This window comes from Festucalex cinctus, chromosome 1, assembly GCF_051991245.1.
Source record: "Festucalex cinctus isolate MCC-2025b chromosome 1, RoL_Fcin_1.0, whole genome shotgun sequence".
In the NCBI taxonomy this organism is placed as follows: Eukaryota; Metazoa; Chordata; class Actinopteri; order Syngnathiformes; family Syngnathidae; genus Festucalex; species Festucalex cinctus.
The window spans coordinates 520,816-547,113 of NC_135411.1; the positions used below are offsets into that span (position 1 = coordinate 520,816).

The 26,298-nt window shown below is 42.3% G+C and overlaps 2 protein-coding genes and 1 long non-coding RNA gene across 3 annotated transcripts in view; 1 reads left to right on the top strand and 2 right to left on the bottom strand.

Moving 5' to 3' along the window:
* LOC144009737 (uncharacterized) overlaps positions 1-15,686 on the bottom strand; it is a 29,179-nt gene extending 13,493 nt beyond the window's left edge. The window contains exons 1-2 of the mRNA XM_077509625.1: positions 15,222-15,686; positions 5,288-6,753 (exon numbers count right to left, since the gene is read on the bottom strand). Coding sequence (XP_077365751.1) covers positions 5,288-6,753; positions 15,222-15,345 — 1,590 coding nt within the window. The 5' untranslated portion in view covers positions 15,346-15,686. The remainder of the gene's footprint in view (positions 1-5,287; positions 6,754-15,221) is intronic.
* Positions 15,687-21,335: 5,649 nt separating this feature from the next.
* Positions 21,336-26,298, top strand: part of LOC144006191 (uncharacterized) — a 32,986-nt gene continuing 28,023 nt past the window's right edge. The window contains exon 1 of the mRNA XM_077504915.1: positions 21,336-21,771. Within this exon, the coding sequence (XP_077361041.1) occupies positions 21,648-21,771 (124 nt within the window). The 5' untranslated portion in view covers positions 21,336-21,647. The remainder of the gene's footprint in view (positions 21,772-26,298) is intronic.
* Positions 22,605-25,054, bottom strand: LOC144012399 (uncharacterized). Its single transcript, XR_013282128.1, has 3 exons — positions 24,666-25,054; positions 24,158-24,322; positions 22,605-23,098 (listed from the first exon to the last, which is right to left on the bottom strand). It is a non-coding gene; the product is annotated as an uncharacterized LOC144012399 (long non-coding RNA).

Genomic DNA, 26,298 nt, shown 5'->3' on the forward strand with positions numbered 1-26,298 from the left:
CCTTCAACATAAAAAGTCCAAAAAACAAGGGCGGGTGGAAGGGGGCACGGAGGCGGGAACACGGCCCACCCATCCGTCCCAGACAAGAGGCAGTTCAGGAGGGCGTCCCCGACGCCAGACGAGAGTCCCGTCGGGGCCATTCAGGATGTTCCAGATAACAGACTTTATTTTAACGAAAGATCAGGTTCGGAAGGTACCACGGGAATCTCGTTTGACTTGGTAGACGGCTTTGGCGTGGACGGCGTGATGCAGTGACTTGGCATGACGTGATGCAGAGGCTTGGCGTGACGTGATGCAGAGACTTGGCGTGGCTTAGGGTCTTCGAGCTGCACCCGGCGAGGCTCGGGGGCTTGAGGCGGCACCCAGCGAGGCTCGGGGGCTTGAGGCTGCAGCAGGCGAGGCTCAGGGGTAAGAGGCTGCAGCACGCAAGGTTCAGGGGCGAGAGGCTCAAGAGTCACCAGGTTGACTGCGGCTGAGGATGCACTGGTCGCTGATTGGTCCAAGACGTGTTCCATACAGTCTTTTCCCCATTCCAGTACGTTCCCGGAGTTCCAGTCGATTCGGGGGTTGTGTTGACGTAGCCAAGGGTGTCCCAGAACCAAAGTGGTAGACGAAGCATGGATTACGTGGAAACGGAGATTTTCGATGTGTTGTCCAATTCGTACTTCCAGGGGTTCGGTGATGTGGGTGATGCTGAAGAGCTCCTTGCCATTCAGGGCTCTGGCCTGGATGGTCCGGGGAAGGGGTTCGGTGGTGGCTCATACTTGCTTAACGAGGCCCCAGTCCAGGAGGCTCTCGTCGGAACCGGAATCGATGAGGGCTGGCATGTCAATGGTCATAGCATGGTGGCGTATCTGGGCTTGCGTGATTCTTTGTGTCTTAGCAGGTCGGGGTGACAGGAAACTCACCGGTGAACCTCTTTTCGCGGTGCAAGTTCCCACCAGATGACCAAGTTCACCACAGTAGAAGCAGCGGCCTTCTTGGCGGCGACGCTGTCGCTCCTCGGTGGTTAACTGGGCCCGACCAAGCTGCATGGGTTCCTCCTCAACGTTACGCACTTCCCTTGGCGCTGGTCGGGGAGGTAAGATGAGCTGTGGCATTTCTGTTTCCATTGGCGGTGAAAAGGGGGTTGGTTCTACCCTTCTATGGTGCCCGCTGGACTTGGTCAACTCTCGTCGGCGATGATCAGCACGAATCGCGGAGTTCTTGTATGGAGCCGGCTCAATGCTCGTGCCTTCTCTCGGTCATTGTTGTCGGGATCAAAGACCTGGCGCAAGGCGGCTTGAAAATCCTGTACATTTTGGCAGACCGAGGAGCCCCTGGCCCATTCCGCGGTTGCCCAGGTTTTAGCCCGTCCAGTCAGGTGGGACACCATGAAGGCTACCCGGGACCTAGCTGTGGAAAATGCCTGTGGTGAGTGTTCAAAATGGATGTCACACTCCGTGAGAAAAGTCTGACATTGTCCAGGTTCACCGGAGTATCGTTCTGGGGAGGCCAGTCTCAATCCTACCCCGGTAAATGACGTGGTCGGGACAGAGAGTTCGGGGAGGGGTAGCTGTCTGGTGGGGGCTGGAGCTCGACGCCGCGTTTGGCTCACCAATTCGTGGACCTGGCTCGACAGCTCCTCCAGCTGCGAAATCACGGCTTGCTGAACCTTTTCCTGGTTGGCAAGCCGGACCTCAAGGCTCTGCAGCGTAGCCTCGACCTTTCCTGCTGGGTCCATGCTGGCCGAAGTGTACTGACACGACGAGGAAAGGTAGGACTCAGACGCAGGATAAAGGTAGGCCACAAAGGCAACAGGTTTATTTCCGGCCAACAGCTGTCTCCTCTCAACCTGAGAGGAGAAAGGGGAATCAAAAAGTGGAGAACTAAAAACGCTCCACTGGGGAGGAAAAAACAGGCAAAAGGTACAGGGGACAACAAAAGGCGCTCCGCTAGGGAGGAAAAAAGGCTCAAGGCACAAGGGGTAACTAAGGGCGCTCCGCTGGGGAGGACAAGGCACGAAAATAAGGCAAAACAACAAGGCAACGGGAACAAGGACTCGAGGACTGTGGGACGCTTCCATGCACTGACTGTGACACTTCGGCAACGGAGGGGAGAATGCAGGTGGCTTTTATTGTCTGTCTTGATTGGTGGCAGGTGTTCATAATCATGGGCGGGGACCGGTGATTATGGAGCGGCAGGAAGGGTAAGTGACCTGGGGTGATAGGAGAGTTAGGATTTTCAAAGTAATACAGGAAACATGAACACAAAGATAAAAGCATGGGCCGTCACGCCGGTGGCGGCGTGACACTGCCACCGAGGAGATTTCCAACCACCTCAGTGACTTTGGCCCCGGAGATAGGAAAGCCCACCTCAGAGTCGCCAGACTGCTTCCTTCAAAGGAAGACGTCTTGGTGCAATTGAGATCTTCGAAGTATTCCCCCCACCGACTCACGACGTCCCGAGTCGAAGTCAGCAGCACACCATCTCCATTATACACAGTGTTAATGGTGAACTGCTTTCCTCTCATGAGACGCCGGATGGTGGACCAGAATTTCCTCGAAGCCGTCCGGAAGTCATTTTCCATGGCCTCAAACGAACTCCTCCCATGTCCGAGTTTTTGCATCAGCGACCGCCGAAGGCCGGTAACTGTCTGCTGCCTCCGCAGTACCACAGGCCAAAAAGGCCCGATAGGACTCCTTCTTCAGCTTGACGGCATCGCTTACCGCTGGTGTCCACCAGCGGGTTCGAAGATTGCCGCCGCGACAGGCACCGACCACCTTACGGCCACAGCTCCGATCGGCCGCCTCAACAATGGAGGCGCGGAACATGGCCCATTCGGACTCAATGTCCCCCGCCTCCCCCGAGACAAGGGAGAAGCTCTGCCGGAGGTGGGCAGTGAAACTCTTTCTGACAGGGGATTCCGCCAGACGTTCCCAGCAAACCCTCACAATACGTTTGGGTCTGCCAGGTCGGACCGGCATCTTCCCCCACCATCGGAGCCAACACACCACCAGGTGGTGATCAGTTGACAGCTCCGCCCCTCTCTTCACCCGAGTGTCCAAAACATGCGGCCGCAAATCCGATGACACGACTACAAAGTCGATCATCGAACTGCGGCCTAGGGTGTCCTGGTGCCAAGTGCACATATGGACACCCCTATGTTTGAACATGGTGTTCGTTATGGACAATCCGTGATGAGCACAGAAGTCCAAAAGCAAAACACCACTCGGGTTCTGACCGGGAGGGCTGTTCCTCAAAATCACGTCCCTCCATGTCTCACTGTCATTGCCCACGTGAGCATTGAAGTCCCCGGGGAAGCACTCTCCAGCACACCCTCCAGGGACTCCAAAAAGGGTGGGTACTCTGAACTGCTGTTTGGTGCATATGCACAAACAACAGTCAGGACCCGTCACCCCACCTGAAGGCGGAGGCAGGCTACCCTCTCATCTACCGGGGTGTACCCCAACGTACTGGCGCTGAGCCGGGGGGCAATAAGAATGCCCACAACTGCTCTGTGCCTCTCACTGTGGGCAACTCCAAGAGTGGGAGAGAGTCCACCCCCTCTTGACAGGACTGGTACCAGAGCCCAAGCCGTGTGTGGAGGACAGTCCGACTATGTCTTGTCGGAACTTCTCTGCCTCACACACCAGCTCAGGCTCCTTCCCTGCCAGAGCGGTGACATTCCATGTCCCAAGAGCCAGCTTCTGCAGCTGGGGGTCGGTCCGCCAAGGTCTCCTCCCATGGCTGCCACCCAGCCTCCACTGCACCCGACCTCTTTGGCCCCTCCCACCGGTGGTGAGCCCATGGGAAGGTGATACAGTATCTGATATATTATTGATATATATATATATATATATATATATATATATATATATATATGCAACATTTATTTGTACTGCAAGTAATACAAAAGACTTTTGGCCAGTTTTTCTCATCTGTTGCTCTCACACTTTCCTTCAGCAAATTTTGACGCAACACTTACCTTCCAATGAAGGTAAAATGTTCGTGATGACTGATGATGACAAGCCATTGAAGTCAAGGATGCGGGCCTCAGAGCCAAGGAGTAAGTTGAGGGCAGGTACCAACTGACTCCTTATGTAGGGGGGGCACTAATGCTGATTGGCTAGGGATGTAAGGTATTGCCACACACTTCCCACCAGGGGGAGCATCATCTCATCAGCGCCACACTCAGAAGTACAAATGCAATTACATTGTACTGTCGGTTCTCTTAATGTGATCATTTTTGTCGGAACGCCGCCTGTGAGTCGCAGCGGTGGCCGGAAACGGAGCTGGTGTGTGAAGCCCGGAAGTCCAGGTGGCATCTACTCCATTTGATTTGTATTTTGATTTCAAAATGTGATGAAAGGTTGTTTGACGACAAGAACAATCTGCCTGCAGAGGCAAAAGTGCCACATGAACAGAAATTATATTACCACATGCAAAATGAAAGAATCAAAACCAGGTATGGACACAATTTTGTTCTGATGTCATCTGAATATTGTATGCTAATCATGTCCAAATTGTTACATAGAAAGATAAAATGTGCAAAATGCACTAGCATATGGCGTGTTAGCTAGCACGGAGCTGTGGTGGTTGAGTTAGCAACAAAGAGTAGGACATTTGCGTCAATCATTTCAGTGATAACACTGTTCCACAAAAATTTTTAATCGCAGATGGCTTTGTGTGTCTGAACGTATTCTCGACGCTTATTTGGGGAAAATTGCAAGGTGGCTTTATTTCTATTTCATACACAAGGCAACTCAATGTGCTTCACACAAGCAAATACACAACACGTACAAACATCAACAAACAACTATTAACAACATTCAGAAGCAAACAAAAATAACTTCCTAAATTACGTACAAAAAAAAACATACATTGACATTTAAACACATTAACAGCAAACATTTAATATTTACAGGTTGAGTAGATTTGAAAGCATTACATTTACACTTTTAAGATGCATTGACACTTTTACAGCACACCAGTCTCACTTCCCTTCATTTTTTGAAGCTTCAAAGATGACTGCCATTCTCACCAGCACACTCGTGTCTCTCAGCAAGCTTTTTACAAGAGAATCTTTTAGCACAAACACTGCAACTGAATGGTTCCTTCCCACCATGTGTTCTTGTGTGCTTTCTTAAATTTGTCATGGAAGAGAAGCTTTTTCCACAATCTGAGTAGGAATACGGTTTCTCTCCAGTGTGTGTTTTTGCATGTGCTGTTAAAAAATTGGTGGAAGCGAAGCTTTTCACACATTTTGTGCATGAATATGGTTTCTGTCCCGTGTGTGTGTTCTTATGTGGCTTCTTAATTCAGACTTGGCAGGGAAGCTTTTGCCACAGTCTGAGCAAGAAAAAGGTTTCTCGCCACTATGGATTCTTGTATGTCTTGTTAAAGTTGACTTGTCAGAGAAGCTTTTGCCACAATCTGAGCAAGAAAAAGGTTTTTCCCCAGTGTGTGTTCTTGTATGTTTTTTTAAATTTGACTTATGAGAGAAGCTTTTGCTACAGTGGGTACAAGCAAAAAGTTTTTCCCCAGTGTGTGTTCTTGAATGTAATGTTAAATTTGACTTATGAGAGAAGCTTTTGCCACAGTGGGTACAAGCAAAAAGTTTTTGCCCAGTGTGTGTTCTTGTATGTGTTGTTAAATTTGACTTCGAAAAGAAGCTTTTGCCACAATCTGAGCAAGAAAAAGGTTTCTCGCCAGTGTGTGTTCTTGAATGTAATGTTAAATGTGACTTCTGAGAGAAGCTTTTGCCACAATCTAAACAAGAAAAAGGTTTTTCCCCAGTGTGTGTTCTTGAATGTATTGTTAAATATGACTTCCAAAAGAAGCTTTTGCCACAATCCAAACAAGAAAAAGGTTTTTCCCCAGTGTGTCTTCTTGTATGTTTTGTTAAATCTGACTTGTCAGAGAAGCTTTTGCCACAATCTAAGCAAGAAAAAGGTTTTTCCCCAGTGTGTGTTCTTGAATGTAATGTTAAATGTGACTTCTGAGAGAAGCTTTTGCCACAGTGGGTACAAGCAAAAAGTTTTTCCCCAGTGTGTGTTCTTGTATGTGTTGTTAAATTTGACTTCGAAGAGAAGCTTTTGCCACAATCTAAACAAGAAAAAGGTTTTTCCCCAGTGTGTCTTCTTGTATGTGTTGTTAAATCTGACTTCCGAAAGAAGCTTTTGCCACAATCCAAACAAGAAAAAGTTTTTTCCCCAGTGTGTGTTCTTGAATGTAATGTTAAATGTGACTTCGAAGAGAAGCTTTTGCCACAATCTAAACAAGAAAAAGGTTTTTCCTCAGTGTGTATTCTCAAGTGAATTTTCAAACTTCCTTTTGAACTCAATGTTTTCCCACAGTGAGAACATTCGCAGGATTTGTCGTCAGTGTGACACGACCTATCATCAGCAGCATGTTCATCATTACCATGCAGATTATCATCATCATCATAAGAAGAAAGGGACCTTATGTCATCACTTTTTGCTTTTGATGATCCCCAGTGGTCTGCATCACTTTCTGGAATCATGTTTTGAGGATTTAAGATCCTGTTTGGAGGCTCCGCCCCTCTGCCCTCCTCACTCTCACCCTTGACTTCATCTTCACTCTTTAAAGGGGCGAAGGTCATTGGTGACTTGGTGACGTCATCCTCAACCTCCTCCTCTTTGACACGAACGGGCTTTTCCTCCTCTTCGATGTAAGGATGTTCTTCCTCCTCTTTAACATTCGGAGGCTTCATGTCCTGTTGGTCAGGACGAAGATATTTCTCAGCGACGTCTGCAGGACACAAGAAGACAAACACACATTTGGGTTGGTCAAGTCAAATTTCAAGCGTGAGATGATGTGCATTATTGTTTCTACAGTGCACCTCGACTTGGGGCCACCGCACACTCGGATTGGCCCATCCCAAAAAAACAAAAAGAAAAAGGAAAAAAAGTATTGGCCTTGTTAAAAATCTGACAGCCGATATAAGGTCAAATCTAAAACTATTTTAATCTCTCTCTATTGATTGAAGTCGACTAAATTGAGTTGAGCTGATATTGTCCATCCGCATACATTTCAACTTTTACATAGAAAATTAAAACACCTATTTGTAACCATAGTTAGGCTGGAAGACCCCTACTTCCACATGATTCATCCCATTCTCATCTTTCCAATTTAAACATATTCCAAATATTCACGCCTTACCCACAATTCCTGATTTTGTACCCAATTTTTCCTCATGCATTCTTCATGGAAGATTCAAAATTTCCTTCCACATTTTTCATCCAATTTACTTCATTCCAACGTCAATATATTCCACCAAATCATACCACGAGCTCTTTTCCTGTTCCAAAATTCACGCCTTACTCGCAATTCCCGAGTTCGTACACGTTTTTTCCAATGTATTCATAATGGGAGATTCTACATTTCACATTTACTTCCACAATTTTCATCCGATTCACTTTGTTCCAACTTCAATATATTCCACCAATTCACACCATGAGCTCTTCTTTTTCACTTCCAAAATTAACGCCTTACCACAATTCCCCATTTTGTACCCTACCTCTCCCTCCATTCTACATTTCACATTTACTTCCACATTCTTCATCCAATTCACCACATTCCAACTTCAATGTAGTCCACCAATTCTCCATCTTTAAAAGGCGCTTTCACACCAAAAAGCCCATGAACTTTGAGTTCATGGTAGAGTCAGTTCCGGGTCCGAAGAACTTGTGAGCGGCCCACGAGTTTGCGTTCACACAGCATGAAAGCGGGCAAGGTAGCTTATTCAAATGAGACTGATGACGTATGTCAGGGGGGAGGAAAAAAACAGCACTACCCCGCCTGTCCAGCAAGTGGCGGTACCGGTAAAACCGAATGACAAACAAGCAGGGTGACGTTGAAAAACGCGACCTTGGACCCTCCATCGCCATTTGTTGTGATACAAGGCGGCATGTTGGAGCATTATCATCTTTTTCTCTTCCTTGTCATGTTGCACAAAGTTGTGGTTGCAACTATTAGAACGTCAAGGGAGAGGTTGATGACAACCATTCGGACCTGCCGTACCTCAGCAAGACGAGAAATGGGTGGGCAGAACTCGCTCACACCTCGTGGAAAGACGGTCAAACCTGCAAACACGAAGACGCTTACTCCTGCAAGCGCGAAGACGTGCACTGGTAAGGCTTAAAAACACAATTATACGGAATTTATTTCACATTGGTAACTTGTAACATAATGTGATTAAAGTGAAGCGTGTTTCCGCGCGCGTCGGTCTTGTTTGTGGATATCTTGCCGTGACGCGCGCTTTCATGAACTCGGCAATCGCTGGAAACTGGTGTTACCAGCCTAAGTTATCGTGCAATTCACGGCAAAATAGGGCTTGATGGCGATTTGCTGTTCACGCTAAATCTACGCTTCGTAATTCATAATATCGTTGGATCTGGATGTATTGTTAGTCTGTCCACGTGTTGCTTTTTGCTTTAAAAAAAAAAAAAAAAAAAAAAAAAAAAAAAAGACCGATCCAAAGTGTTGAAATGGCTTGCTTTCTTTGACAATGCACAAATGATAGGACAGACGTGCCGGGATTTAGGGAAAAGTTATTAATTTGGGAAGTGTTAGATTGCCACCTCAAGCTAGTGGTTTATTATAGGGCCACACATATAGGTGCATATTCTGCTATTTTAAGATGTTCTGGTATCGTCATCTTAAAATAGCAGAATATACACCTATATGTGTGGCCCTATAATAAACCACTAGCTTGAGGTGGCAATCTAACACTTCCCACACTTCCTTTTTTAAGATGTTCTGGTATCATGTCCCCCTCCGTGAGCCGGCACCTTAACGTGGTGGAGGGGTTTGCGTGTCCCAATGATCCTAGGAGCTATGTTGTCTGGGGCTTTATGCCCCTGGCAGGGTCACCCATGGCAAACAGGTCCTAGGTGAGGGGCTAGACTAAGAACGGCTCAGAAGACCCTTATGATGGAAAAGAACTTTGGAGACGCGTTTCCCTTGCCCGGACGCGGGTCACCGGGGCCCCCCTCTGGAGCCAGGCCTGGAGGTGGGGCTCGCTGGCGAGCACCTGGTGGCCGGGCCTGCACCCATGGGGCCCGGCCGGGCACAGCCCGAAGAGGCAACGTGGGTCCCCCTTCCCACGGGCTCACCACCGGTGGGAGGGGCCAAAGGGGTCGGGTGCAGTGTAGGCTGGGTGGCAGCCAAGGGAGGAGACCTTGGCGGACCGACCCCTGGCTACAGAAGCTGGCTTTGGGACATGGAATGTCACCTCTCTGGCAGGGAAGGAGCCCGAGCTGGTGTGCGAGGCCGAGAAGTTCCGACTAGACATAGTCGGACTCGCCTCCACACACGGTTTGGGCTCTGGTACCAGCCCTCTTGAGAGGGGTTGGATTCTCTTCAACTCTGGAGTTGCCCACGGTGTGAGGCGCAGAGCAGGTGTGGGCATACTTATTGCCCCCCGGCTCGGCGCCTGTACGTTGGGGTTTACCCCGGTGGACGAGAGGGTAGCCTCCCTCCGCCTTCGGGTGGGGGGACGGGTCCTGACTGTTGTTTGTGCATATGCACCAAACAGCAGCTCAGAGTACCCACCCTTTTTGGAGTCCTTGGAGGGTGTGCTGGAGAGCGCTCCCTCTGGGGACTCCCTCGTCCTGCTGGGGGACTTCAACGCTCACGTGGGGAATGACAGTGAGACCTGGAGGGGCGTGATTGGGAGGAACGGCCCCCCTGATCGGAACCCGAGCGGTGTTCTGTTATTGGACTTCTGTGCTCGTCACGGTTTGTCCATAACGAACACCATGTTCAAGCATAAGGGTGTCCATATGTGCACTTGGCACCAGGACACCCTAGGCCGCAGTTCGATGATCGACTTTGTAGTCGTGTCATCGGATTTGCGGCCGCATGTTTTGGACACTCGGGTGAAGAGAGGGGCGGAGCTGTCAACTGATCACCACCTGGTGGTGTGTTGGCTCCGATGGTGGGGGAAGATGCCGGTCCGACCTGGCAGACCCAAACGTATTGTGAGGGTTTGCTGGGAACGTCTGGCGGAATCCCCTGTCAGAAAGAGTTTCACTGCCCACCTCCGGCAGAGCTTCTCCCTTGTCTCGGGGGAGGCGGGGGACATTGAGTCCGAATGGGCCATGTTCCGCGCCTCCATTGTTGAGGCGGCCGATCGGAGCTGTGGCCGTAAGGTGGTCGGTGCCTGTCGCGGCGGCAATCTTCGAACCCGCTGGTGGACACCAGCGGTAAGGGATGCCGTCAAGCTGTCCAAAGAGTTCCTCCTCGTCCTTTGGTGTCGTTCTCGCCGACATTTTTGACACAATAATGCCAACAAAGTCACACTTGGTCTCTTCCTGACCACGTGTTGTGTGCTTCTCTTTGTTAGCGGCTAGCGAGCTAAGCTAAGCTAAGCTAAACTAAGCTAACCGAGACGAGTTTATACACACGCCGACATTTAATAAATGGTGTCGCAGACCTTCAAAATGGTGATGGGAGTCCTGTGTGTTCAGTTCAATACCGAATCAGAAAGAATGATTTTGCAGAGGACGTCTGATTAAACGCGATGTGGCCGCCCGCCAGTGCAGTGAGCACGTAAAGAAACGTGCGGCGGAAGTCAGGGGCAGGACACGCCCCCGCTGCGTTACGATTGGCTGCTGGAAATTGTCCGGAGGCTTCAGAGAAAGCATTGTCATCAAGTCATCGGCAGATGTCGCCATTTTTGCTGCAGTTCGAAAGTCTCATTCCCTTTTTCAATGTTTTGTTCCCGATATAATCGTAAAGTTTAAATGCCCGTTTAAATTGGACTTATTCAAAAGAGCTGAAGTTTATTGTGGTGAATGTCTAGTTTAAAAATTTGCCATCAAAGTTGAACAAGCATTTTGATGTAAACTGAATGTTTATTATCAGGGATGAGTTTAATTTGTTGTAATAGCTTATAATGTACCGGCCCGAGCTATGAATAAATGTTTGATAGCGTATCTGATATAAAGTAAAGAAAAAAGAAAAGCAAAGAAAGTAGTATACTTCCCAATTAATTGTAAATTGACAGATTTTTTTTCCACTTTGTACAGCCATTACTTTTTTAGTTTATTATATTGAACATAAATATTCGTGTTTAACACATTATTCTTGGGCCTTTAAATTGATATTAACACAGAATTTTTAAAAAGGTAATAAACTGAAATGATAATCATCTTACTAGAAAAATACGAGATGCAAAATGCATTAGGGCATCATAAGTCCCACGGTAACAGGTTGGATTATTTACAGTTTCGGTTCGGCCCGTCTGTGTTCCGTTCGGTCGCTTTCACACAGCACTTTTTTTTTTTTGGTACCCCTTCATGGGTTGCTAATCCAATATGGCGGCATCCATGGTTATCTCGTCATATCCTTCCAGCGACGCTGTAGCCAATCATATTGCAGCGGGGCGGGTACAGCCTCAGAACAGCTACCAGCGAGCATGCTACATCACACCAAAATCTGGAAAGGGTGGGGGGGGGGTGCCTTTTGGCGGGGCGTTTGCAATTTATGCAATGGACTTTGGAACTGTTTTTGTTCACCAAGGGACATCGCTATTGCGTCTTCTAATCCAACGCAAGATTTGTGACATCAAACGAACGTTGGAATTCCAACTGGCTGGAAATCGTTTTGGTCATGACTGAATTGTGCGTTTTGTTTCAAACGGGATCTTGGTTTAAACGCAATATTCGATGTTAGCATAGCACGACTTTAGTTTTGTAAAACTCGTAGGCAGGGAAATCCCGCTCAAAATAAAGGTGGGACGTCATCTTGTCCGTTTCATTTGACATCCAGTGTGGTGGTGTTGAGAGAGCGTGAATGAAGAGATGAGGTGCATACTTTGAGAATAAAGTAGGTAAATATAAGTAGGTAAGTATAAAAGCAAAAAAAAATATATATATATATATATAAGATGTAGGGAAGTGAATAAGTAAATATAACTATAAATAAAATAACAGAAAATACAGAAGGCACCATAAAACACTGAAATGATGCGAAGTTTCATGCTGAGTCAAAGACCAAAGAATAAAGATGTCTGGCAAAAATGATCCGAAATGTTATCCATATCGTACAGCCCTAAATCCAAAAAGCAAATGAAGGCAACTGCTAGCTAATCTCAGATAGAAGGGGCTGGGTCACAGTCATTCCGCCGCTTTTGCAGTTGTCACAATGCTACTGTTCAACCTGAACAACATTAGATTTAGGTTGATGAAGTGTGCTCCCCCAAAAAAGGTAATGCACTCTCTTTCTGGTGACAGGTCTGGCTCTTTAGTTAAGAAAATGAAATGAAAATGCGAGTAAGCTGTCCTGGCTCAAACCTTCAAAAAAAAAAAAAACCTGATCACCGTCAGATTCTCAGGTGGATGTGCAGGCTGATACAGCACGGACGTCATAAATTAACTGGGCTGCTCATGCTGTAGCGAAAAGTGAAGCTGGCGGCGGCCATCTTGTGTTGCCAAACCTACAGTAAGTTGACTTTTCAGCAGCATTTTTTCCACGTTATTTTCTTCCTCTACAGCGAAAATACCACTGTGACGTACGGTTCTACCATTAAGTATAAAATAACTGTGGGAAATGCTCTAAATGTAAATATTTTGTGGTTGGTCTAATAATTTGAGTGGGGGTCGTGTTTGTGGTTGGTCTAATAAGTTGTGCACGCTCTGGGACGGGGGGCACCACCAGAAATCCTGCCTCGGGTGCCAAGTTGCTTAGGAACGCCACTGGTCACGACCCACAGCTCGTGACCATAAGTGAGGGTCGGAACGTAGGTCGACTGGTAAATCGAGAGCTTCTCCTTTTGGCTCAGCTCTTTCGTCACCACGACGGACCAATACAGAGTCCGCATTACTGCAGACTCTGCACCGATCCACCTGTCGATCTCCCGTTCCATTATGCCTCACTCGTAAACAAGACCCCAAGATACTTGAACTCCTCCACTTGGGGGAGGATCTCATCCCCGACCCGGAGAGGACACGCCACCCTTTTCCGATTGAGGACCATGGTCTCGGATTTGGAGGTGCGGATCCTCATCCCAACCGCTTCACACTCGGCTGCGAACCGTTCCAGGGAGAGTTGGAGATCCCAGCCTGAAGAAGCCAACAGCACCACATCATCAAATAGTTGACAAAGATGTGATGAGAATGGACAAGCTAAGAGGTTTGTGAACAGTGTTAATAAACACGGGGATCTTGATGCTTCAGACTACAGGTAACATATAAATCATTGAAACACATTTATGAAATCTATGGGGAGAGATTTGTCTAAAATCTCACTGTTTCAGAGAAAAATAGTTTGCTGACAAGCTCAATTTAAGTTAAAAATAAATAAATAAATAAAATTGATTCTCTAAAAATGAAAACCAGTTGGTTGTTAATTATTACATGCAAATGTGTTTTTTTGTCTTCTGTATTTATATTGTTCTTTGACCAAGAATGTATATAGGCCTATCGGTATATTTGTATTTCTATCCAAATATACGATTATTCACTAGAATTTTCAGTAGGATATCCGAATACCAAAATATTCGATAGCTGCAGCACTAATAATACTAATTTTGAGTTGTGGCACGCCCACACGAGTTATTTTACCACACACCCATGTCAAAACTAGCTTACTGCACACACACTGCACCCCAACTTCAAATTTTTGCTAACGTCATAATAATAATAATAATAATATATATTATACATTTTGTTGGGTCCAAAAGCAACTTACATAACTATAGTTTCATATGATTGTAATTGTCTTATTTTCAAATGTTTAAATATTTTCTTGATTTGAACAAATTATAATTGTTTTGAATAATCTTGATTTCAATTATTACCAAAATAATTGTGATGATTATTTTTTCCATAATAGAGCAGCCCTAATGTGATGTGAATATGTGTATCTTGTGCTCATCTTTCCCTTTAATTTTCTATTTCAGGCAGTATATACTGAAACGAAGATTGAGGTGTGATTTCCCCCAGCTGGTTTTTCACATCCCTCTCCAGTAACAACTCTGAAATGGTTTTTGTAGAGACATTATCAACAACTGACAAACTTTTAGACAGGGTACCTCACTCATCAGATACATCAACTACTGAGTCTACTGATGTAAGCCAAGAAAGTGACACTAACACATAGCTGGTACAACATCAGGTTGGAAAATCACAGGGCATACGAGGACACTTTAAAATGCAGGGCTGTAAAATCTATGTAAAATCTGCCATTTTGTTTGTTTCATTATCAAGATGTTAACTCTCCATTTTAACACTTTTCAAGCAAAAATAAAAATGTCTGTATTCAATTTTCCACAAAAAAATGCCCAAAACAAAGCTGTTCCATTGAAGTTCCATGGTTTTATTGTGAATGCACATTTGATTTTTATTTGATTTTTTTATTTTTTTTATTAATATTTTATTGTGTGTCGGGCATAAATAACATGCTGTGATGACATAATCTGATACTTTAATAAATATTCTATGTTATAATAATCTGGGCTCTGAATGCATCTATTTCCATCTAGTCCATTTTGCCTTGTTCCAGGTTTGTGGTGCATGGTAGTATTTTTGGCCAATGTATGCTGCTTCTTGTGTACCTTTCATGACGTAATAGGTTGTGAATTGTTTTCATATATGAAACATAAACATAGCTAAATGTAACATCCGTGTGCTGGTTTCACTTCTAGTTGAAGCGTTTTTTTGTTTTTTTGGCACAAATTTAATATATTTAATGATCTAAATTCACATGATTGCACCAAACCACCAATACTTGTTTCTGATGTTAGGTACATGTATTTATAACATCTGGGAATGATTTTCTGTTGCCAAATTTAATGTAAGACGTTTTACAACCAAAAACAGCAGCACAAGATTTTCGTTTTTTGTTATTTACCTAAATAAGCATTTCTGGCTTGTGACAAAATTGGGGCAGGAAAACATTGGGTGAACTTTTAACCCAAAGTTCAGAAGGGTATTATCTATCAAAAAATGCATTGAACAAGTAGTGCCCAGACAGTGGAGCGAAACTAAAAGGGCGAACAGAAAAAAATGAACTGACTTGACCGTGTAAAAAGAAAAGGCGGCTAGCTTTGCCTCAGTTGTAGCTCTGCTAAATCCAATTCTTATCGACTGAGAAATGTACCAAACCGACTGAAGAAAAAAACTGTGTATCGTAACAAAGTGCCCCGGTGAAGATTCCTTTCAAAATAAATTCGGACATATGGTTGAAAAGTGTCGATGAAACAAGTGACAAACCTGCTCTGTTCAACACAACTCGAGGCTGCTTGTAAACGGCGTCCAGCAGTTGACGTTGTCGCTCGTTGTCCTCCTGTGCTCCACAAAGCTCCTCTTCGTACTTGACTTTCGCCATTGTGAACATCTTCACACGATATTCACGACACTTTACGCTCACGATTGACGTCTGCTTAGCCAATTTGTCGAAAGCAAACGCGTCTCGTTTTTTGGCGCCTAGCAAGCTAAGCTAAGCTAAGCTAAGCTAAGCTAAGCTAAGCTAAGCTAAGCTAAGCTAAGCTAAGCTAAGGCAAAATAAAGAGGGCCGAGAGATACGATTGAACCAGACACGAAACGTAGCAATTATGTTTGACTTCAATAAAGTAGTGACGGGGCAAAGTGTCGATGTGTCAGTTCGTTCCGTACGAATTCGTGTTGAATTATTTTTATCGTGAAGCCGAGCGTAAACGCGTCGTGCCTGGAATGGAGTAGCTCTTCTGCTACCACGTGAAATCTACGGCAATTACAGTTGGACAAATCTCATGTCACGAAAATGTTAATATTTAATTTTACTTAAATTTTTTTTTAAAAAAACTCATAAAATTATACGTTTAATTCTAGATTCATTTGGATAATAAAAATAAATAGACCTTTAAACTGCACTCGGACGAATAAGAAGAAACATGTTTATCTCCTGTACATACGAGTAGCCCAGTTTAGTTTTTATTTTTTTAAATCTCTATTCACTCAATCAGTATACAAAATATTGGGGGGGAAATAATACAATCATTGTATACACTATAAACAATTAGAACATAGAACACGCCAGGAAAGTTAAAACATACAAAAGCTAAACCAAATAAAATCAATAGTATAACTGAAAGAAAAGAAAATAGTTTGATACAAAATCATATAAATAAATGATAAGTTTGCAATAGTTATACGTTTTTACAGCTTTTGCACAGACAACCAGACAATGACAAAAAATAATTTCTCACGGATACAAAAAAATAAAAAATAAAGGATTGTTTCTTATGTGTAAATTTAGACTTATGAATGTAAAACTTCGCTAGAATAATCATAAGATTTATCAAATTAAACTGTGTATCGACATTATTATCAAATTCAAATACACCAAAATAAGACATGCTTCCAAAGTAAGGAGAAATCTGGATAAATGTGGATTATAATGAATTGTGATAATGTACCCCAGAATTATTAGTAGCACAGTTTTTTTTTTTTAAACATCCTTGCTGTTTTACCTCAGACTGTAAATCTGTAAATCCACCCAAGAGTCTCTGGTCTTTTTTTTTTTTTTTTTGGACAGTGTGATTTATGGTGATTTAAATTTGTTAAAAACAAGAGGACTTTTGACATTTTCCAACTTGCCTTAAAGGCGTATAAATGATATGTTACATGACGTTTACAGGAGGAAACTTGGATAATTCATTGTTTATGAAAGAATCACAACTGTTCAACAAATAATATTGGGTCCTTACGTGCACACATATGACAGAAAAGATGGCGCTTTCAAGCAGCAATGCCAGTTAAGTGGGGATTTTGGGAGGTTGTTGTGCTGTTAGACTAGCTCAGGGGTGTCAAAACTCAGTTTTGTTGCAGTCCTCAGGGTTTATCTCAGAGGGCTGTTATGACGGAGAAACCAAATGTTTATTCGTCTCACCGAACAAGATGGATTACTCGTTTTGAAATGAGAAGTCAAGGGTAAAAGTTTGGAATCAGAATCCTGCCAATACCTCCTAACTTCGGTTTGAATCTCCGAAAACATTTTTGAATGACTGAAAAAATGTTTCGAATCTCCAAAAATATTTTTGAATGACTAAAAAATCACAGAAAAAGCTGTAAAAAAATAAATAAATAAATGCTTAGAAAAGACAGACATTTTTTTAAAGTATGATTTTACAGTGTTTCACCCACAAATTTTCAGAGGTTCAAAATGGTCACCAGCCAAGTTTCAAAAATGGCGTTTTGGCATTGTTCTCCCGAGGCATTTATTTGTTTCCCGTTTTTGAAACCTGTAAACTCTGAACGTTCTCAAAACGTTGAAAAAATATTTCCAAACCTGAAAAGTGGGTTTGAATCTCCAAAAAGTATATAAAATCATTCAAAATGACAACCCTTTTTTTTTTTTTTTTACAGTTTCACCCACAAACTTTCAGAGATTCAAAACGGTCACCAGCCAAGTTTCAAAAATGGCATTTTGGCATTGTTTTCCCGAGGCATTGGTTGAAAGACTGAAAATGTTTTCAATGTTGTTTTGAAACTGCAATTGACCTTTCGCATTAGCTCCGCCCCCCTTAGTTACTGTTGCTAGTCCGTCAAGCTTGGTGCCTCCGACAGCACAAGCCGTGACGGGAAGACTTACACCGGCGTGTATTAGTGATTTCTTTTGGAGCAATACCAGTGCAATATCCTCCAGATCGAGGCAAAAAGGTTTACAATATGCAGTGGAGGGTTATAGTCATAATATTAAATTAGCCAGCGAAGGGGAAACACACAGGACGCACGCTAAATCTGAGAAAACCCCATGACCTATACTTCAGATGCAACCAGCACAGCATTATGGACCAGTCGTGCTCTTGTACTGCCGGGTAAGTTTTCTTACTTATATTAGTCTAGTATTGTTAAAATATGAGGATTACTGTTAGGTCAGCAAGTTAGCTAAACCTCGGTGTTTATAGCTAGCTAAACATTAGTGGGGGTTTTTTGTCTTTGAAAGCATCAGATCAGTCATTGTTATTCTTTGTCCATCATAAAAAAAAATATGTCACCCTAGCCATGGATGTAGTTCAGGTTATATGGCTGGTTGGGATACTCTGGAGACGGGTGTCCGTTCACAAAATGCTGCATGAAAAATGAAAACAAGATAAGCTCGGGGCACTTATTAGGACGCTTAAAGGAACACTTTACTTATTGATCCATTTTTAGCAGCAAAAAGTTGCTACTTTTTCAATAATTAATTTGGTGACGTGATTATTTTTTTATGTACATTTAATAACTTTTAAACCGATGTTAAAATGAATCGAACGCCGGCATGTTTGTTACACGTGACTAAATAACCCGGATGTTTACGTCACTAGTGTGTAAACGCTACACTATGGAAGCACTATGAAACGCAGCCGTGCATCTAGCGTCAAACCCGGAAGGATTAAACCTTATCGCTTCGATCCAACACGACAAAATAACCCTACCGAAGGAAAGTCTGCCTTGGATGTGAAAGTTGTGGCGCCAGATGGTCTTTTCGGGCACAAAATAAACTTTAACGAACGAGTGAATCAGGCGGGGGGTGGTGCGGGAGCTGCACAGGAATGGACAATCCGCTAATGAATGTGTGCTGTCTGGAAATGAAAGAACTCGAGGATCGGTTCCTTGCGGACAATCTCAACTGCCAATATCCAACAGGTAAAGTGACACACAGCACGAGCAATGCAAAACGTGTGGAACTGACGAACTATTTCAGGAAAAAGAAAAAATAGTAAAATTAAATGTATCATCGTTACAGCGCCCAACCTCCCCTAGCTGTTTTTTTTCTTTTCTTTTTTTGCGTAGCGTCCCGATGATGTAAACGAAAGGTTGCAAGAAGGTTGTGTATTAACCGTGTTTATTTATAGACAGAATGAAGTAAGGAAATGCGAGACGCCGTTACCTAGGCTGGTTATCAATGGTTTGGATCCGAACGAAATGCAAATGAAAGTGGAAGGCACCACAGGAAGAACAGCGGGACAGAACACAAATGTAGTACGTCGCACATGACACATGATAATGACACTAATCCACATTCTATAATTTTTTTGTTAAAATAAGATTATGAACATGGTCAGTTTGTTTAGTATAAACAACTTACGAGCTAATAAAACATAACGTCCTCGTCCCCGTACTTGACGATGTTCACACTCAAATGAATTATGAAATAAAACAGTCCGTGCAGTATAATAACGAATGCCCCCCACCCCCTAAACATGCCTACCTTTCGCTTTAAATTTGCTTCGCTTCTCCGAGATCTTGCAGTGGCCGTAGGGAGACCTCGATTTGTGCCGGCTGTTGTGAGAGTGAAGGCTCCGTGTTGCTAGCAGTTGCGGAAGTAGCCGCCAGAGATCCTCCATCGGCTTGATTATTTCCCACGTCTGGTTCTTTAAAGATACTCGGTACTGCGTTGGGCTTTAGTATTAGGCGTGTGGCGTACCCCATCTCAAATTGTAACATATTTTCTTAGTCCTCATGCCTGAAATGTTCGCTGCGCGCACGCCTGCTTGTCCTTCGGGAGGTTGACAGCACTTAGCAAACAAACCATTGTCTACTCAAGTGTTTTTTTTTTTTCTTGTTTGTTTTTTTTTTAGGGGGGTCTCGCGGGTTTTTCCTTGCCGACGCCTTGCAAAATTTTGCAATACACAAAGGCATAAGTGACAGTTTGTGTCCTCCTCGTTGTTATGTCTGCGTGAACTACTGTTCGCCAAGCGAGTATACACACTTGTTACGTCACCACTCGGGGGCGTTCCAACACGGAAGTACTTCTATGTTGAAGAAAAGTTAAATAAATCAATATAAGGGTGTATTCTTCAGCTCTTATGCATTTTTCGTACCTAAACTAACTATTTACTGCCGATCAAGCCATACATGTAAAATTAAAGGAGCCTTCCTTTAAGTTTGCCAAACTTGACGAAGCTTTGTGTTAACGTTAGCTCGCAACATTTAGATGAATGCAAAAGCTAACAGAAGACATTAAACTAACATTAACCACTGACTGAACAAGCTTAACTTAGATGGCAATGATATCCTAGTAATATATATTATTCATTAATAGTAACTACAATAACTTTGATATTGTTTTGTTATTGCCCCGAAAGCAAACTACACTACAGCTAGCTAGTTAGCCCGATAGAGTTAGCATAGTCTTACCTTAGCACAGTACGATTTACATACTCCGTAGGCACACCGCTTCATCATTTTGGAGGTCCGGAGCTTGTTAATGGTTGTCACTCTTCTTCCGTAAAGTTTTATGGTGGTTAGCAGTCTCGTAAGCCATCAAATAAAATCAATCAGACTATGGACGTCATCGAGAGCTGAGTAAAGCTTGACGGACTATGCTTACATAGCAACGGTTGCCAAATGTGTGATTGGTCAATGCTCGTTTGGGGGGGCGGAGTTTGCGAAAGGTCAATTACGGATACAACTCACCTGACTTTTGGCAGCGATATTCGGCCGAGCAAGAAAAGAAAAAGTGTAGTCAATAGTGCATAGAATTTGCTGGCACTCGACTAGAACTTTTCCTGGCTCAAAGCTTTAAAAAAAAAAAAAAAAAAAGACCAGAGACTCTTGGGTGGATTTACAGATTTACAGTCTGAGGTAAAACAGCAAGGATGTTTTAAAAAAAACTGTGCTACTAATAATTCTGGGGTACATTATCACAATTCATTATAATCCACATTTATCCAGATTTCTCCTTACTTTGGAAGCATGTCTTATTTTGGTATATTTGAATTTGATAATAATGTCGATACACAGTTTCATTTGATAAATCTTATGATTATTCTAGCGAAGTTTTACATTCATAAGTCTAAATTTACACATAAGAAACAATCCTTTATTGATTTTTTTTTTTGTATGCATGAGAAATTATTTTTTGTCATTGTCTGGTTGTCTGTGTCCAAAAGCTGTAAAAACATATAACTATTGCAAACTTATCATTTATTTATATGATTTTGTATCAAACTATTTTCTTTTCTTTCAGTTATACTATTGATTTTATTTGGTTTAGCTTTTGTATGTTTTAACTTTCCTGGCGTGTTCTATGTTCTAATTGTTTATAGTGTATACAATGATTGTATTATTTCCCCCCATTAGTTTGTATACTGATTGAGTGAATATAGATTTAAAAAATAAAAAATAAACTGGGCTACTCGTATGTACAGGAGATAAACATGTTTCTTCTTATTTGTCCGAGTGCAGTTTAAAGGTCTATTTATTTTTATTATCCAAATGAATCTAGAATTAAACGTATAATTTTATGAGTTTTTTTTAATAATTTTTTTTAAGTAAAATTAAATATTAACATTTCGTGACATGAGATTTGTCCAACTGTATTTGCCGTAGATTTCACGTGACAGCAGAAGAGCGACTCCATTCCAGGCACGACGCGTTTACGCTCGGCTTCACGATAAAAATAATTCAACACGAATTCGTACGGAACGAACTGACACATCGACACTTTGCCCCGTCACTACGTTATTGAAGTCAAACATAATTGCTACGTTTCGTGTCTGGTTCAATCGTATCTCTCGGCCCTCTTTATTTTGCCTTAGCTTAGCTTAGCTTAGCTTAGCTTAGCTTAGCTTAGCTTGCTAGGCGCCAAAAAAACGAGACGCGTTTGCTATCGACAAATTGGCTCAGCAGACGTCAATCGTGAGCGTAAAGTGTCGTGAATATCGTGTGAAGATGTTCACAATGGCGAAAGTCAAGTACGAAGAGGAGCTTTGTGGAGCACAGGAGGACAACGAGCGACAACGTCAACTGCTGGACGCCGTTTACAAGCAGCCTCGAGTTGTGTTGAACAGAGCAGGTTTGTCACTTGTTTCATCGACACTTTTCAAACATATGTACGTTTTTATTTCTGTAAGGACTCTTCACCGGGTCACTTTGTTACGATACACAGTTTTTTTTTCTTCAGTCGGTTCGGTACATTTCTCAGTCGATGAGAATTGGATTTAGCAGAACTACAACTGAGGCAAAGCTAGTAGGCCGTGGGGTGAACCCCAAAAAAGTGCCTAGAAAATGAGTTTCGCTCCACTGTCTGGGCACTACTTGTTCAATGCATTTTTTGATAGATAATACCCTTCTGAACTTTGGGTTAAAAGTTCACCCAATGTTTTCCTGCCCCAATTTTGTCACAAGCCAGAAATGCATATATAGGTAAATAACAAAAAACGAAAATCTTGTGCTGCAGTTTTTGGTTGTAAAACGTCTTACATTAAATTTGGCAACAGAAAATCATTCCCAGATGTTATAAATACATGTACCTAACATCAGAAACAAGTATTGGTGGTTTGGTGCAATCATGTGAATTTAGATAATTAAATATATTAAATTTGTGCCAAAAAAACGCTTCAACTAGAAGTGAAACCAGCACACGGATGTTACATTTAGCTATGTTTATGTTTCATATATGAAAACAATTCACAACCTATTACGTAATGAAAGGTACACAAGAAGCAGCATACATCGGCCAAAAATACTACCATGCACCACAAACCTGGAACAAGGCAAAATGGACTAGATGGAAATAGATGCATTCAGAGCCCAGATTATTATAACATATAGAATATTTATTAAAGTATCAGATTGTGTCACCACAGCATGTCATTTATACCCCCCACCCCCTATCCAAAAAATATTAATAAAAAAATAATAATAATAAAATAAAAATCAAATGTGCATTCACAATAAAACCTTTGGAACTTCATTGGAACAGCTCTCTTTTTTTTTTTTGGCAGACCAATTTAACAAAGGTCTGTGTTGTGGAAAAACGGAATACAGACATTTTTATTTTTGCTTGAAAAGTGTTAAAATGGAGAGTTAACATCTTGATAATGAAACAAACAAAATGGCAGATTTTACATAGATTTTACAGCCCTGCATTTTAAAGTGTCCTCGTATGCCCTGTGATTTTCCAACCTGATGTTGTACCAGCTATTTGTTAGTGTCACTTTCTTGGCTTACATCAGTAGACTCAGTAGTTGATGTATCTGATGAGTGAGGTACCCTGTCTAAAAGTTTGTCAGTTGTTGATAATGTCTCTACAAAAACCATTTCAGAGTTGTTGCTGGAAAGGGGTGTGAAAAACCAGCTGGGGGAAATCACACCTCAATCTTCGTTTCAGTATATCCTGCCTGAAATAGAAAATTGAAGGGAAAGATGAGCACAAGATACACATATTCACATCAGACTAGGGCTGCTCTATTATGGAAAAAAATAATCATCACAATTATTTTGGTAATAATTTAAATCAAGATTATTCTAAACAATTATATTTTGTTCAAATCAAGAAAATATTTAAACATTTGAAAATAAGACAATTCCAATCATATGAAACTATAATTATGTAAGTTGCTTTTGGATCCAACAAAATTTATAATTTATTATTATTATTATTATTATTATTATTATTATTATTATTATTATGACGTTAGAAAAAATTTGAAGTTGGGGTGCAGTGTGTGTGCAGTAAGCTAGTTTTGACATGGGTGTGTGGTAAAATAACTCGTGTGGGCGTGCCACAACTCAAAATGAGTATTATTAGTGCTGCAGCTATCGAATATTTTGGTATTTGGATATCCTACTGAAAATTCTAGTGAATAATCGTATATTTGGATAGAAATACAAATATACCGATAGGCCTATATACTTTCTTGGTCAAAGAACAATTATAAATACAGAAGACAAAAAAACACATTTGCATGTAATAATTAACAACCAACTGGTTTTCATTTTTAGAGAATCAATTTTATTTATTTATTTATTTTTAACTTAAATTGAGCTTGTCAGCAAACTATTTTTCTCTGAAACAGTGAGATTTTAGACAAACCTCTCCCCATAGATTTCATAAATGTGTTTAAATGATTTATATGTTACCTGTAGTCTGAAGCATCAAGATCCCCGTGTTTATTAACACTGTTCACAAACCCCTTAGCTTGTCCATTCTCATCACATCTTTGTCAACTATAATCCTTTGACGGATTACTTGTTCACAAAAAGAATTTGTAGCTCTCAGCATTGGGTTGTCTAAAACACACACACACTCACTTAATATGTGCAGAGTCATGCTTTCTAATTAATGCTGTCTCGAAATGTAAACAGAATACAAGTGACATATTGCTGACCAATGCTTTACTTTTGAAATGTGTAATTTTAGCAAAGTGACAATGAAATAGTGCAATGTAACAACTCACATTTGTTCGTCCCTGGTTGCTGTTTCTGTTGCTGTTGACTTTAAGAACCTTGTGTAATCTCTGAAACAAAACTGCACCTCCATTGTGACACAGTCTTTTGTCTTGAATATGCAGAAGAATGGAACAGTCTTTCTTCATCTCAGCGGCCTGCAGCAACCAACCCGCCTTTAGACAAAAAAGAATTACATTATAAGTGTTATTGTCACATCACCTCTTTACAGTATATGCACATCACAGATTTAAGTAAAGTAAAGTGTTTGTTGAGGTTGATGAGAGAGAGTTTGGGGAAAAGGGAGTGTGTAGCTGTGACTATATTATGACTCTGATGGGCACAGGTAACTCGAGTTTGGTAACAACTGTTGGATTCACTCGATAAATCATTCAGCAGCTCGCGTTTTTAATAAACTATAGCCTTAAAACTTAACCTAGCAACAAATTATATTCAGCGCTATACAAAATATCGGTCACATTAATAACAGAAATGGGCACGCGTGTGTGTAGCACTTACCTGCCGACAATGTTTCTGCTTTGGCGAGATGATCCCTCTTCCGTGTTCCTTCCGATCCCAGACGAGTCTACTTTGAAATTTATTTTTACAAATGATGCAGATGGCTGGAAGAACGGGGCCAGCTGAAGCGATGGGCAAACCTGAACCGGAACGAAGTTTTTTCACTACTTTCTTTCTAACTTTTTTTCTCCTTTCGCTCTCCGACGTTGTGGTCGCCATTTTTGTTATGCGGTTGCTATGGTGAGGAGAAAGCAGCAGCTACCTGATTGGCTCATGTGACCTAAATCACACCACTACCGACCTAATGGCACTACGCCCACACCAGAGATCACTGCGCCTCATCGCAAAATAGTGCCGGGGTTTCACCACCGAAAACACAAAATTGGCGGGTTTTCACAGGGTGAACTACACGGATTCTTACTTACTACTGATTAATCTATTTTATGAAGTAAAGATTATTTAGTGCCCCTGGTAGTGGAGCGAAACTGAACGAAAACGTGTGTGACCTGACGGCCTATAGCCGCCTTTTCTTTTTACGCGGTCAAGTCAGCCGCACTTAATTTTTTTCTGTTCGCCCTTTTCTAGGATTTACGGTAGTGTGCTCGAAGAGACGCTGGCGCGGAGAATGTGACCGGTTTTCAAAATAAAAGATCGGTTTTCAAAAATAAAATTTAATTCAAACGCAGTTTAAAGTATGCTTGGTTTTATTATTATTATTGTTATTATTGTTATTATTATTATTATTATTAACAGTTTAAAAGCTGTTTCACAATAACAGTACCAATTCAAATAGGTCGCTTGCACATCGTAATGCATCATGGGAGTTTTTTCTTCGGGCGCCATCTTGGGTGTCCGCCGGTTCACAAGGTACACTCGTGAGTTACACGGTAGAGCTTATCAACCTGATGTCATTTTCGCAGTATTTTCACGATTTACCGGAAGATCAAAAACAACGATACAGGCAGAAGGTGTCTCTGTGTGGTGGGATTGATCCTAATTACGTCCTGACCAAGGGTGATTTTTTTTTTTGACGGAGAAAGCTTGCTGGCCAAATGTGACTTCTCTGGACATTTTTCACTACCTCGTGTTGACCACATGCTCCATAACACGCCAACAAATCCCTGGAGGCTTACAATTATTTTGTAAGCGGGTGGATACAGAGTGTAAACTTTAACATCGCATCAGAAGAAACTGTTGCTGTTGCACGTAAGTAAACCACATGGTGTTGGTAATTCTGCACACAAAAATGTTGATTTGTTCTCAGGCTTCCTGTTATCATTGTGTTTATATGCATAGCTGGGTTTACCTGATGTGGTTTTTCTAATCATTTTATCACAGGCAAATATGGCAGAGCGTATAAGAATAAAAAGTAACTATGCACAGCCTCCCGGTGGCTTAATTAAATTTAATGCTACCCTTTCACTAGTTACATGTTACTTAATCAACTTACTCTAAATGGTTAAGGTTAACCACTCTCAGAGGACGTATTTTTAGGTTCAGTTTCCAGTACAATAAAACGTGTTCATGGTAACTACTGAGCATACTGACAGCTTTTCTTATGATCTCACGGTTAAGGAGGCTGTCACAACACCCAATTTCTGTCTGGTGCCGGATGGCAACAATTCCCATCACT